At 42.0% G+C, this 12295-nt stretch overlaps 1 protein-coding gene across 3 annotated transcripts in view; it reads left to right on the forward strand.

Annotated features, from left to right (window-relative positions):
- Positions 1-5463: 5463 nt before the first annotated feature.
- MAP2K4 (mitogen-activated protein kinase kinase 4) overlaps positions 5464-12295 on the forward strand; it is a gene marked incomplete at its 5' end in the record, with an annotated part of 100203 nt that continues 93371 nt past the window's right edge. For all 3 annotated transcript variants that reach the window (XM_084236164.1, XM_084236165.1, XM_084236166.1), the window contains one exon: positions 5464-5578. In XM_084236164.1, coding sequence (XP_084092290.1) covers positions 5464-5578 — 115 coding nt within the window. The remainder of the gene's footprint in view (positions 5579-12295) is intronic.

The raw sequence follows: 12295 nt of genomic DNA on the forward strand, positions 1-12295 counted from the left end.
TCTGATATTTTATTATGAAAAAAATTCAAATACATAGTTAAAAAATTTGTGGTTAACATCAGCCTACCCATAACCTAGATTGTATCATGAACATTTTATTATGCTTATCTTAGCATATGCCAATACATCTACTAATCCTTCTATCCCTTCCTCTCACCTATGTTGTTTTTAACACATTCCAAAGCAAATTGCAGATATATTTACACAGCCTCTTGAAAACTTTAGCATTCATATCATTAACTAACATTTGATGTTTTTATAGTTTTTTTCTTTGACATATCATTTACATGCATTAAAATGCACAAATCTTGATATAAATTTGTTGCATTTTGACAAGTGCATATACTTGTGTAGCCCAAGCCCTATCAATGTGTTGAATGTGACTTTTATTTTAGGAAGTCTACTCCTGCTCCTCTAGTCAATCTTGCTACACTCCCTCCCCAACCAAAGGTGCACACTGTTATTTTTTTAAATTTCAGTTCATTGTGTTTTTTAAAAAATAACAAGACTAGATCAACAGAATACTAAATATGATGATAGGCTGTGGGATTAATTTTGGCAGATGCGAATCATATCCTTCTAGAATATATTTGTAACTAGTCAGACCATGGTTAAATTATCAGTATTACCTTTTACTTAGTGATAGTGACTTGAGTGAGGTGTTTTATTAGTTTACTTTGCTTTTCTCAAAAATATCGTGATGCATATTTACCTGTAACTCTTTACAGATAAAGATTTTCTTAGTAATAAAAATCAATAATATCTCCTTTTATCTGAACCAGACTGAACTTTGGTTCTTTTTCATGGAATGAAACAGTCAGACCTTCTCACATGCCCTTTATTTACAATTATATGAAATGTTCAACCAATATTGAGAAACCTACACAGCTTGCAGCCTTCAGCCTGAAGAGGTAACATCTGTCATTGAACGGCCTGATCCTGCACCTTCAGTAATTTGGAGACAGAAAAGAGATGGGTTTTCTTTCAAGTCAACTGCTGAACCCTTGTGGGGACTAGCTGGTGACTGATATAGTCAAATAACAGGTGTCTCACCTTTCCTTTTATTTTCTCAGAAGTAGGAATTGGGGTCCTAAGGTGGAATCTGGTTGTAATTTGCTTTTGTTTTTTTGGAACGTGAAGTGAAAAATGTCTTGTTAATCTAACTATTGAGACATAAATATAAAAAAGAACAAGAAAGATGGACTCTTTTGTGTGTGTGTTTAATAATTTATTTTATTTATGCTTTTAATGGAGTTAATATTGGGTTGCCCCCATTAGGTACTAGCATCATAGCGCACCCACCACCAACTCACCCATATTCTACCACCATAGACCATTGTTTCCTTCCCTCTTTGTTCTTACCCCACCCCCAGCCCATCCTTCCCTTGGTGCTTCAGTTCTGTGGCCAGCTATCAATGGTCAGTTTTCAAACTTGTCTTTATCTGACTCTTGATTTAATTACTTTATATTCCACATACTAGGGACATCATCTGGTATTTATCTTTCTCTTTCTGGCTTATTTGATTTAGCATTATCCCTTCCAACTCTATCCACGTCATTGCAAATGGCATGAGTTTATCTTTTTTATCACTGAGTAATATGCCACAGTGTATATATACCACATCTTCTTGATACAGTCCTCTGTTGTAGGATACTTAGGTTGTTTCTATAATTCAGCTATAGTAAGTAGTGTTGCAATGAATAAATGGGAGTGCAAATTTCCTTTCAAATTAGTGTTTTTGAATTTTGGGGGTAGATACCTAGGAGTAGAAATACTGGGTTGAATGACAGATCCATGTTTAATGTTTTCAGACCTCCACAGTGTTAAAGAAGATTTTTAAGCAAATTTCCTGTAAACAAACACTCTTCTCTGCAACCTCTTTCAGGAAAGGGCACTTTGATTTTGCCATACATCATTGTTTATGGTAATGATCTTAATATGTCATTTCCATCCTCTCTCATGAGAAAGAAAAATTATTACATGGCAGAATCAAGAGTTTCAGACTTGGGGATTTTTTGAAGGAGCTCATATATGTGTGAATTTGTTGGCTATCTATGTATACGTGTTGCCTATTTATTCCTCTTTTCCCCAAAGGTTATACCAGCTATTACTGATTTTACCAAAGAGACTAAACTTAAATTATGTAATCCATTTTTTAAAAAAAATATTTGTTTATTTATTTATTTATTGCATAGAAGAACTGGAGTGTAGGCCAGAATTTCAGGGGGTGAGAGGATTCATTAGAAACAGAGTGGGGAGCAGAACAGGCAGTTTCACCAAAATACACTGCTGAGGGGAGCAGCGGGTGAGACAGGAAAGTGCTGAGACTTAACCCCTAGGCCACCAGGGAGGCTCCCTATGTAATTCATTTTTTGAACCAGTATGAGTTTACTGAGGTTCCTATAAAAAAAAAGTGCCACACACTAGTTGACTTAAACAATAGACATTTATTTTCCCACAATCCTTAAAGGGTAGAAGTCTGAGATCAAGGTGTTGACAGGGTTGGTTTCTCCAAAGACAACTCTCTCCTTGGCTTGTAGATAACTGTTTTTCCTGCCTTGTCTTCAAATAGTCTTTCCTCTCTATATATGTCTGTATCCTAATCTCCTTCTAAATCATATTGGATTAGGGTCCACTCCTATGGCCTCATCTTAACTCATTCACCACTTTAAAAGCCTCATCTCCAAGCACAGTTACATTCTGAAGTATTGTGAGTTAGGACTTCAACATATAAACTTTGGGGGTGGAGGAGTGCAATTCAGTCTATTACCAGCCATAGAATACTAATAAGTAAGAAACATTAGCAGAAGAAAATGTAAGAAGCTCATTGCTTCATCAGTGTGAACAAATGATGGTTCTTTTTTGGTTTTGCCCACATGTAGACTTAATGATGATTATTATCCTTAGTTCTTTTCTACCAGTTTACAATGTTAACAGCAATGTCAGTATATGTCAGTTTTATCACAAACCCAATATATGATATTATAGGACAATAATGAAATTAGTGATATATTACTTTTTAAATATGGTTTCCTGAATGAATTTCCTAGGTTAAATGGTTTCTGGTAGTTTTTTTTTTTTTTTGATCATATTTATTTATCTCATTTATATTTGTTTAACTTTATCAGGCTAATGTTTTTCTTATCTTGACTAAACACCTTTTGAACAATCTTAAATATAACCTGTATATAACCTAAAATAACATAGAAAAACTATATAATTTTTAAATTTGTTTTTTTTTAAAAATAAGGATACCCAATCTCTACTATTGTCTCTCACATTTTTATTACAGAAATAAGTTTTTATTAAATATATATATATAATTGGAAAAGAGGTTTGTAGTTCTTTACATACGATTGTGACTATATTAATTGTCCACATCAAGGAACAGGAGTAGAATTTTTGTGGCACTTTCAGAGTGGGGAGAAGAAATGGTCTCCAAGGCATTTCTTGGCACTGTTCCAATCACCAATGAATTGAAACTGAGAAATGAGATCATACCCACAGACACACACACCCCACAGTGACGTTTAGATAACAGGAACTGTTTGGGAACAATCCTGGAAGAAAGCATCAGAAAATATTTCCAATAGAATTGTTTGCTATTTGATCATCTTGCATCTGGAGCATCATGATAATGGGAATCAACATTTGGCTCATTTTCCAGCAAACAATGAAGATAGTGATACCTTTTCTCAGAATGCTGAAGTGATCAAGACAGTGAAAATGTAAGCTTGTTGTGTAAGAGGGGGAACCCCTATGTTTCTGCATTAATTTTTACTGGCAACTTGTGTTGATTTTTTGCATAAAGTGTTTTATTTGATTTCTGATACAAACATCATAAAGCACTAATGTATAACCCTGAAAGACAAGATAGCCACTTTCCAATCTGTTCCTTAAAAGTAGAAAATGTTAGGCAGTCATCAATACCTCCTTTCCCTTGTCATTGCTGTATGCAATGCACAAGACATAGATAGAATATTGTACTGTGGGCTGAACAGTTTGGAAATGAACCTTTGTTTTCAGGTTATGATAAGATTTCTTCTTCAGAGAAGCCACATTTAGGATACCCCGGGACCAAAAAGAGTGGGATGGGCCACTGAGTCCAAGATGGGGACTTGGAATATTTATAAAGACCTAGACATAGAGATATTAATCAGCCACCCAAGCCCTCTGAGGAGAGTTCTGGCCAACCGGAATGTGGATGATTCTCCCCTTAAGTACAATTACCTGCTCTCACCTTCAATTTGCCTTGATTGCCTCCCTAGTTCCTGCATTCTGTCTATAGCCATTGTTAGCATCTGAGCAATGAAGATGATGGCTGAGGTTAGGTTTAGAGCAGGAGGCAGGGCTATTTGGATGTAGGACACATATTCAACATACTATGAGGAAGTTCTAGCACAGATATGTTTGGGTGGAAGGAGAGTTGGAAAGGGCAGAGATTGTGCAATGCTTCCAAAGGGCAGGTTATAGCCAACACCGTGGTTTCAACTTGGGAGGTAGAAACGGTGGTCGTTTTTTTGCAGGCAAGACATACCTCTACCCAGAGATCCACATTTCACCATGCCAATTACATTTCTAATGGACCACAAACCCCTAGCCTCATGGAAGACTTTTTTTGGTTGCAGATGCTACATTCGTAAAATCAAAGTCTCTGTGCAAAGCACTGGAAGGAAACTCATTTTTATTTTTTAGGTGGTCATTTTATGTATTTCGTAATAATCACTGGCTTTTTTTAGAATGTGTAGAGGAAGTTCTGGAGTGAATTTAGTGTGCATTTAGGGGCGATGAAAGATAGTATATTTGGGGAGACTAGGGAGTGCAAGGGGTTTGAGATACTGTTTCATAAATTTAAGGTGCATGCACCTCACCTGGAGATGTTATTAAAATGTAGATTCTGATGCAGTAATTATGGGATAGGTCCACGGACAGCACTTTGAGTAGCTGAGCCCCCAGGGCAACGTGGAGAATTGGGGTTTTAGGCAGGGCTTCACAGAAACTCCAGATGGAACCACAGCTAGAGACACTCCCCTCTGAACATACCCTGTCAGTGACTGCCCCAGAAACATGATCCTTGGGATCCCTTTCAGCTTGACTATTCTGATTGTGTCTTCCTAGACTTGGGGCTCATCAACCTCTGCGCGCAAGATGAGCGCTATGCACCCTCTCCCCCCACCCCAAATCCACGCAGTCTCCTAATTCTGCAAACCCTTTCAGGCCCCGCGGGCGGGCCGGAGCCCAGCCCCAGGACCTCGGCCAGCCTTTCGGGCCGGGACCCGGAGCTGGGCGGTTCTGCGGCTCCGCTTCTGGCGCGGCCGCGCGTCAGGCGCGGGCGGGGGCGGGCCGGGGGCGGGGCGGGGGCGGGCCCGAGGCGGGCGCTGGCCGCGCCCCTCGGCCGTGCGAGAGGCCGAGCTTGCTGCATTGCAGCCGCCGCGGCGCCGCTCGGCTCCTCACTCCCAACAATGGCGGCTCCGAGCCCGAGCGGCGGCGGCGGCTCCGGGGGCGGCAGCGGCAGCGGCACCCCGGGCCCCGGCGGGGCTCCGGCGCCGGGCCCCCCGGCCGTCAGCAGCATGCAGGGTAAGGACGGCGGCGGCGCCGCGACCCCGGCCCCCTGGCGCGGCGGGCGGCGGCGGCGCGGCCTGTCCCCGCGGCCGCGGACGCCCCCGGACCGGGCTGAGGAAGCCGCCGGGGCCGCCCGCGCCCGGCTCCCTCCCTCCCTCCCGCGCGCGCCCCCCGGCCCCCGCCCCGCGCCGGCCGCCGCGGGCTCGGCCGCCCGCCGGCCCCGGCCGCCGCAGGCCCCCGCCGCGGCCTCCGCCGGCGCTCGGCCCCTCGGCCCCGCCGGACTGCGCGGCCGCCCGCGGGGCCCACCTGGCCCGGGCCCGCCCCCGCGGCCGCGGCCGCCCCTCACCTGCGCGCCCCGCCCGCGCTTCCGGGATCGCGCCCGCGCCGGCCCGGCTCCCGGGCCCGGGCCGCCCAGGTAGGCGGCCGCCGCCGCGTCCCTCGCCCTCGGCCGGCCGCCCGGCGCCGCTCGCTGCCGCAGTGGGGCCCGCGCAGGGCCATCTTGGGTCCCCGGAGGCGCAGCGGGGGCGCGACCGCCGGCCGGACCCCCGGGCGCCGCGGGCCGCCGGACCCCGCGCTCGCTAACTTTGGCGGGTGTCTGCGCGCCGGGAGGGGCGAGGGGGGCCCGGCCTGGGCCACCTGTAAGGTCCGCAGGAAGCCGTGGGCCCGGGAGAGGCAGTTTGCTTCAGGCCGGGGGTTTTTCTGTTAGTGTTGCGAGCACGGGATTCAGTAATACAGAAAAAATGCAGAGTGAGTGCGGTTTAAATGAGGTGATCCAGGGACTGGAAAGGCAGGGGTCCCCGGGTGCGGGGTCGTGTCTGGACGGCGCAGGCAGCGCTCCTGATGAATGACTCGCCCCGCTGGGAATGCTTACTAGGTCTGTTGGACGCCTGATGGGGGTGTTGTGAAAAGACCAAGGCCCCAGCCCCTTTAGGACCATTTCCGTAAGTTTCCTCGGGAATTTTGAAAACAAGAGTCTCAGAAATCACTCGATGACTTTCGCAATCCGATTATGTTAAGTTATGGCAGAATCAGTAGGGATACTCTTGGTGGTCCGTGTGACCATGGTTACTCTTTGATTAAACTCTAATAAGCTCCTTGGTTAAGGCTCGACATTTATTGAATATTTGGTGCTATTCAGGAAACAGACCGGGTTCTATTTATCTTTATATCCCAGTTGACCTCTCCATGAGATAATTTTAATACTTGAAGAATGGTGGTAGGGATATAGGATGATGTCAGAGCTCAGAAGACACTGTCTGTGCACATGCCCTGATATAATTAATTCAAGTTGAATTAATTATTGGATGTCACAGTATACAAACTACAACATGGGCTTCCTGACCTTACAGTTACAGTCTAGTTGGGAGTGGGAAATGAAATAGCCAAGTGACAATTAAGGATTGTCTTGCTTATCCAAGAGGGATGACTTATAAAACTTAAATAACACAAGTGTTGTTTTTTTTTTTTCTTCTTCTTCTTTTGGGGGCATGGATTTATTTTTTGTGGGTAGTAGGGAGCTTGACAGAGAAAACTATAAATTTCTTGTTCAAAAAATATTTAGTATCTGCTATGTACCAGGCATAGTATTCTAGTACTGGGTATATGGAAAAGAAAGCATCAAACAGTTTCATCCCTGATGGAACTTACCCTCTGCCTAGGATCGGGGAGGGGGGATAATTTGCAGTAAATGAGAATTACTAATTGAGACAATATTATGGGTTTTGTAATAGAAGCTAATAGGGGGCAGGGTAGTCTTCATTGCTGGGATTGGTGAAGTAAACCTGTCTGGGATGCCAACTCTGTCACTCTAAAGAAGAGGGTTCTAGGCAGAGGGAACAGTCTATGGAAAGATTCCAAAGGGGGAAACTTTGGCGTGTTCTAGTAATGCAGAGACAGTTATTGTGGTCAGGGGGTGTTCTCCTGCTCTCCATTCTCCTCCCCATTCCACCCATGTTTTGAACTAAACTTGTTAATAATCAGAAACCATTTTAAAAGGGAGAAGGACGCAAGACTTCTCTTTGAATTGTTGATGTATATTCTATCAGCCCTGTGTCTAGCCTTGACTGGTTCAGGAGGCTGTTAGTTATATCTTGTTCTTGAACTAATTCTAAATGTAGAGAAGTGCTTGAAATTTTCAGAATGCTCGCTAGCACAATCCAGGTTATAAAGCATGAGCTGAAACAGCAATTTACAATCCCTTTTTTATTTGTTTTGTAATGTCAAATCCTTACCTCCCATACTTAATCTATCAAAGACCTTTGGCATCACATCAGACTTCAGATTTTTAAAAGATGTTTGGTATACTGCCACCTCCTCCCTGCAATCTGCTTCTACTTGCCACCCCAAAACATTGCCTTTCCGGGAGTTGTTAATGACTGTGCCCTTTCAGGCAGCTGGATTCAGTTGTGGGACATATGGAGTACATCTCATCTAATGGTCTTTGGAGGTCCTTCTGTGTGCTAAGCACTGCTGGACACTGGTTAACCTCGCACACTTTTACATGGCTTGACATTTATAACCCAAGGTTGTCACAGTTGAGACTTTGTTTGTTTTAATCACCATGCTTAAGAGGCAGAGATCTGGAATCTTGGGCTTGAATCCCGTCATAAGGATTTAGGATTTTTGTGACCTTGGGCAAGATACTTAATCTCTCCAAGTCTCAGTTTTTCATTTGGAAAGTAGGTACTTTGAGAATGCATGGAAAGCAGGGACTTGGCATAATGTAAGGATGTGATACATGTTCGCCATCATCATTGTTAATGGCAACAATACTGTTACTCTAAATGGTCTTATTAGTGGTCTTCCTGTCTTCCTTTACTAACCCCTCATGAGCCACTGGATAGTTTCTTTAGCTTCATTATTGCTGACTCCAGCCTGTTGAATTCTAATTTTCAGAATTGCATATTTTCTTTAAACACATTTTTTGGAGTCCTTATTCAACCTGATATATGCTATATGCTTTTGCCAGTTATATGTTCTGACCTTGGGGAAATATACCTTTTCTGAATTTTTGAGTTTCTCATTTGCTAAAATAAAGATAATATTTACCTTCCGGGGCTGATGTGAGAATCACATTATTAAATTAATGCATGTGAAAATGCTTTTAAAATTATAAAATATAAATACATGAGGGGTATTATTAGACAGTATAATAGATTTAACTTTTAAAAAGTTGAAAAATATGGCTTTTAGGATTATTTTTTCACACTTTTCTCCAATGTGTGCTGAAAATTAATAGAGGGTATAAATTAACCCTGTATTTTGAGTCATGTTTTCTTTTTTTCCCTTTATTTCTTTTTTGTTATTTTTTTCTTTTGGCATGGAAAAACTGGGGTGTAGGCCAGAGGTGCAAGGGGTGAGAAGACTCACTAGAGACAGTGGGGAGCAGAACAGGCAGATTCACTGAGATACAGTGCTAAAGGGAGCAGCAGGTGAGATAGGAGAGGTCTGTTGAGCCATATGTGGTTTATCTCCCTGGCCCAAGATCAAACTCTGAGACTTTAACAAAACCCTAGGCCACCAGGGAGACCCTGTGTTTACTTTCTTAGTAAATTTCTCTTATTCCATTTCTTAAACCTAATTTGAGAAGCAGGACTGATTTTGCTCCATAAAGTTTTCCTTATTTCTAGGAGTCTGGAGATCATCATAAACTCTGTCATACATAAAATCCAGGCCAAACTTCTTTGCCTTTCAGTCTCTAGTTAACACAGCTCTTTTCTCATTATCCTTACCTAATTTGATGTTCCTGTGCATCTTTTAAGGGTAGGTTGGCATAGTCCACTTTGATAGGTTAGGAAACTTGACAGTTAAATATTTTTCCCTAGTAAAAGGTGGGTTTTAAGCCACCTGTATGACTGATGACCTTTTCACTTCTCGGGACGCTTTCTCACTGAGCTCTCTTTAAGCCATTTCAGTCATTCAGGTCTGAGAAAAGAATCTTTACCAGAAATGGTGCAGATTCAGGAACAGAAGGAAGAAATTATTTTAGGTTTCAGTCAGGGGGTGGTAGCTGTAAGCATCCAGCCACCTTTGAATTGATTTAGGAGCCTTGGTGCTTCCTGATGTTCCTTTATGTTACATAGTTCTAAACTTGCTGGAGGGTTTATAGTGGCATTTTGTATTTGAAGGCATTTTGATTGGGAATCCACAAGTTAGTAGAAAACTTTAATTCGGCATTGGCCCAGGAGACCAGCATAGATTTGAAAGGTAATAGAACTCTTTCAACACTTTACATAATTAATTAAATGAACCCATTTAGCATATGAGTTAATAACATGTTGCTGTTCTGGCTAAATCTGTCATCTGGGTAAATTATTGTCCTTGCTAATGGATAGGCGTGAGTTAGCGTCTGGTCCTTCCCCCCAACTTTGGAAAGTTTTCCTGTGTCTCTTCACGCTCTTTGGCAAGGTTGAGAATTAATGGGTACTTCCAGGAAGGATTCAAGGGCAGGAATGGTAAGATTGGTCTACCTGGTGACTATGCACAAAAGGTAGCCTTGACCATTAATACAACTCAAGGTGGGCCTTTTGAGAGAGGGTAACAGTTCCATCATATGCAACTTGACAACACCCCATTACAGGGAAGATGAAATGGATATTACAACAGTTTTTTCTAGTTATATTTCATCTTACCAAAGAATTACTCATACAAAAATTATAAAAGGGGGAAGACAAGAAAAAGTGTTGACAGATATCTTCTTATAAATAGCTGACATGCTTTGTTTATTTATTGCCTGACATTGCTAAAAAATAAGCGACATTGACTCCTATAACACATTTGCTGGTGTTCCTGAAACCCGAGTTAGATTCTACCTGTGGGAAGTATCCACCTTTTTGGAGTTGTTAGACACCAGGCTGTATGTAGGAAGGGCTGGCGCAGAGATGTGGAGAGTGATGTGGTGCCTGGTACTGCCTGGAGTTGCTTGCTCCCTTCTATCTCTCTTGCGTGACTGGAAGTGAAAGGAGAGGGGAGGCTAAGTGGGCTTGAAAGGGAAGGGGCCACAGTCATGCTTCACCTGAGGGAGCGACCAGGAATCATGACTATAATAACAACCTGTTCTAGTTGAGGTTCTGTGTTGGATCTTTTAGCTATATTGCCTTATTTAATCATTACAAAATGCTTGGGTGTTATTATTCTATTTTACAGATGAGAACATCGAGACTTACAGGGGCTAGATACTTGCTCACAGTCACGTAGTTTTATAAGTTGTTCTACCTGGGTGTACTGTGCTTCACTGAACAGGCTTGAGAGGATAATTGGGTTGCATAATCAAAGAGTAAGTAAGGTAGTCACCAGCCACAGGAGGAAAAACAGCTGGCATATGAAGACTGACATGATCCTGAATTGTAAAAAAAAAAAAAGTGGAAAGGATTTGGTTAGTATTTACAAAACCATGAATGGTTCTGGAAGAAGGAAACAATATGGAATTATTCAATTATCAATTAAAATGATACTTTAAAAAAGTTTGAGAAAGGTGAAATAAGGAAAGCTAAAGGGGGAAATAAATCTTGTGGAACTCTAAGTATAATGAAAATACAAATTTTGAGCAAGCTTAGATAAGTCTTTAGATGTTAGAGCCATAATGGTATAGTATGAGTAATTTTACAATTTAAGGCACATGCCAAAATCTTAATGTTGAAGTTGGAAGGTTGTAAACAACTAGACTCTTCTTGCTTGTGTCAGAAGGAAGATGTGGTAGCTTGGAATATAGATATATCCAGTAAGGCAGTTCTGGTTTTCCTTGTGGTGCTGTGCGTTATGAACTGTTATAGATTATGAGCTACAGTTCCTATAGTTCATTTTTAGCAGGCCTGGAGTTGAGACTGTCCAGGGAGCTGTAAGGAATTACTGAGGAAGTAATTTATGCCCCTACCCTTCACTCTCCCTGGGTTATACCATCAAACTCAGAGGAATGGGAGTGGTATAATTGCAAAACCCTGTGAGGGCCATTGCACGAACAAAAAATTATCTCTCTGTCTCTCACTTGACAGTCTCTCTCTATTCAGTCTTTTAGAGATCTAGAAAGATTTAGCTAATAACTCCCCACTCCCAGTTTAAGTGATAATATTGAGTGGAATTCCAAGGAAAAGGTGAGCCATTATGTTCCAGTTAATTTGGACCTTGCCTGCCCAGGTACTGTGGGTCAGTTAACAAGTCTTTTTCTGGGTGAGAAATAATGCAGAAGTGAATGTTGGCACAGACCTCAGACCTTCACTTGATCTCTCCATCTATAATTAGGTTTAAAAAAAATCAAGTCTATAATTTTGCTTTGAGAATTCCGCACTCCTTTTTTATACATGTATTGATACTGTGCTGCTGACAGAACTTCAAGTTTCGAGAATTTTTTAGCACTTAAAAGTAGGCCTAACTGCTAATGTATTAGATCAGTAATTGATGACATTGTAACATTTTCAGTCACATATACCTTAAAAAATTTCATTCCTGCTTATTGAAGTTATTTTTTTGCTTTGTTCTGTAACTTATTTTTACACAATCCTACTTGCAGATTCAACTCATTCTTTTTCATCTTTCAAATTCGTTTTTCTTGCTTCTTTCTGCATTCTTACTGCTGTTTTGTTCATCTTTCTTGCCTCTTCTATTTTTGCCACCTAGTAGCAACATTTACTTACTTAGGGCTAAAAGAAGAAGAGTAACTATTGCTTTAAAATTGTTTCAGTGTTTCATCACCTTGTTCTCTGTAGTGAAGACGAATTTTCCCTGCCCACTTTTAGT

This window comes from Talpa europaea (genome assembly GCF_964194135.1).
Source record: "Talpa europaea genome assembly, chromosome: 7".
NCBI classification, from domain to species: domain Eukaryota; kingdom Metazoa; phylum Chordata; class Mammalia; order Eulipotyphla; family Talpidae; genus Talpa; species Talpa europaea.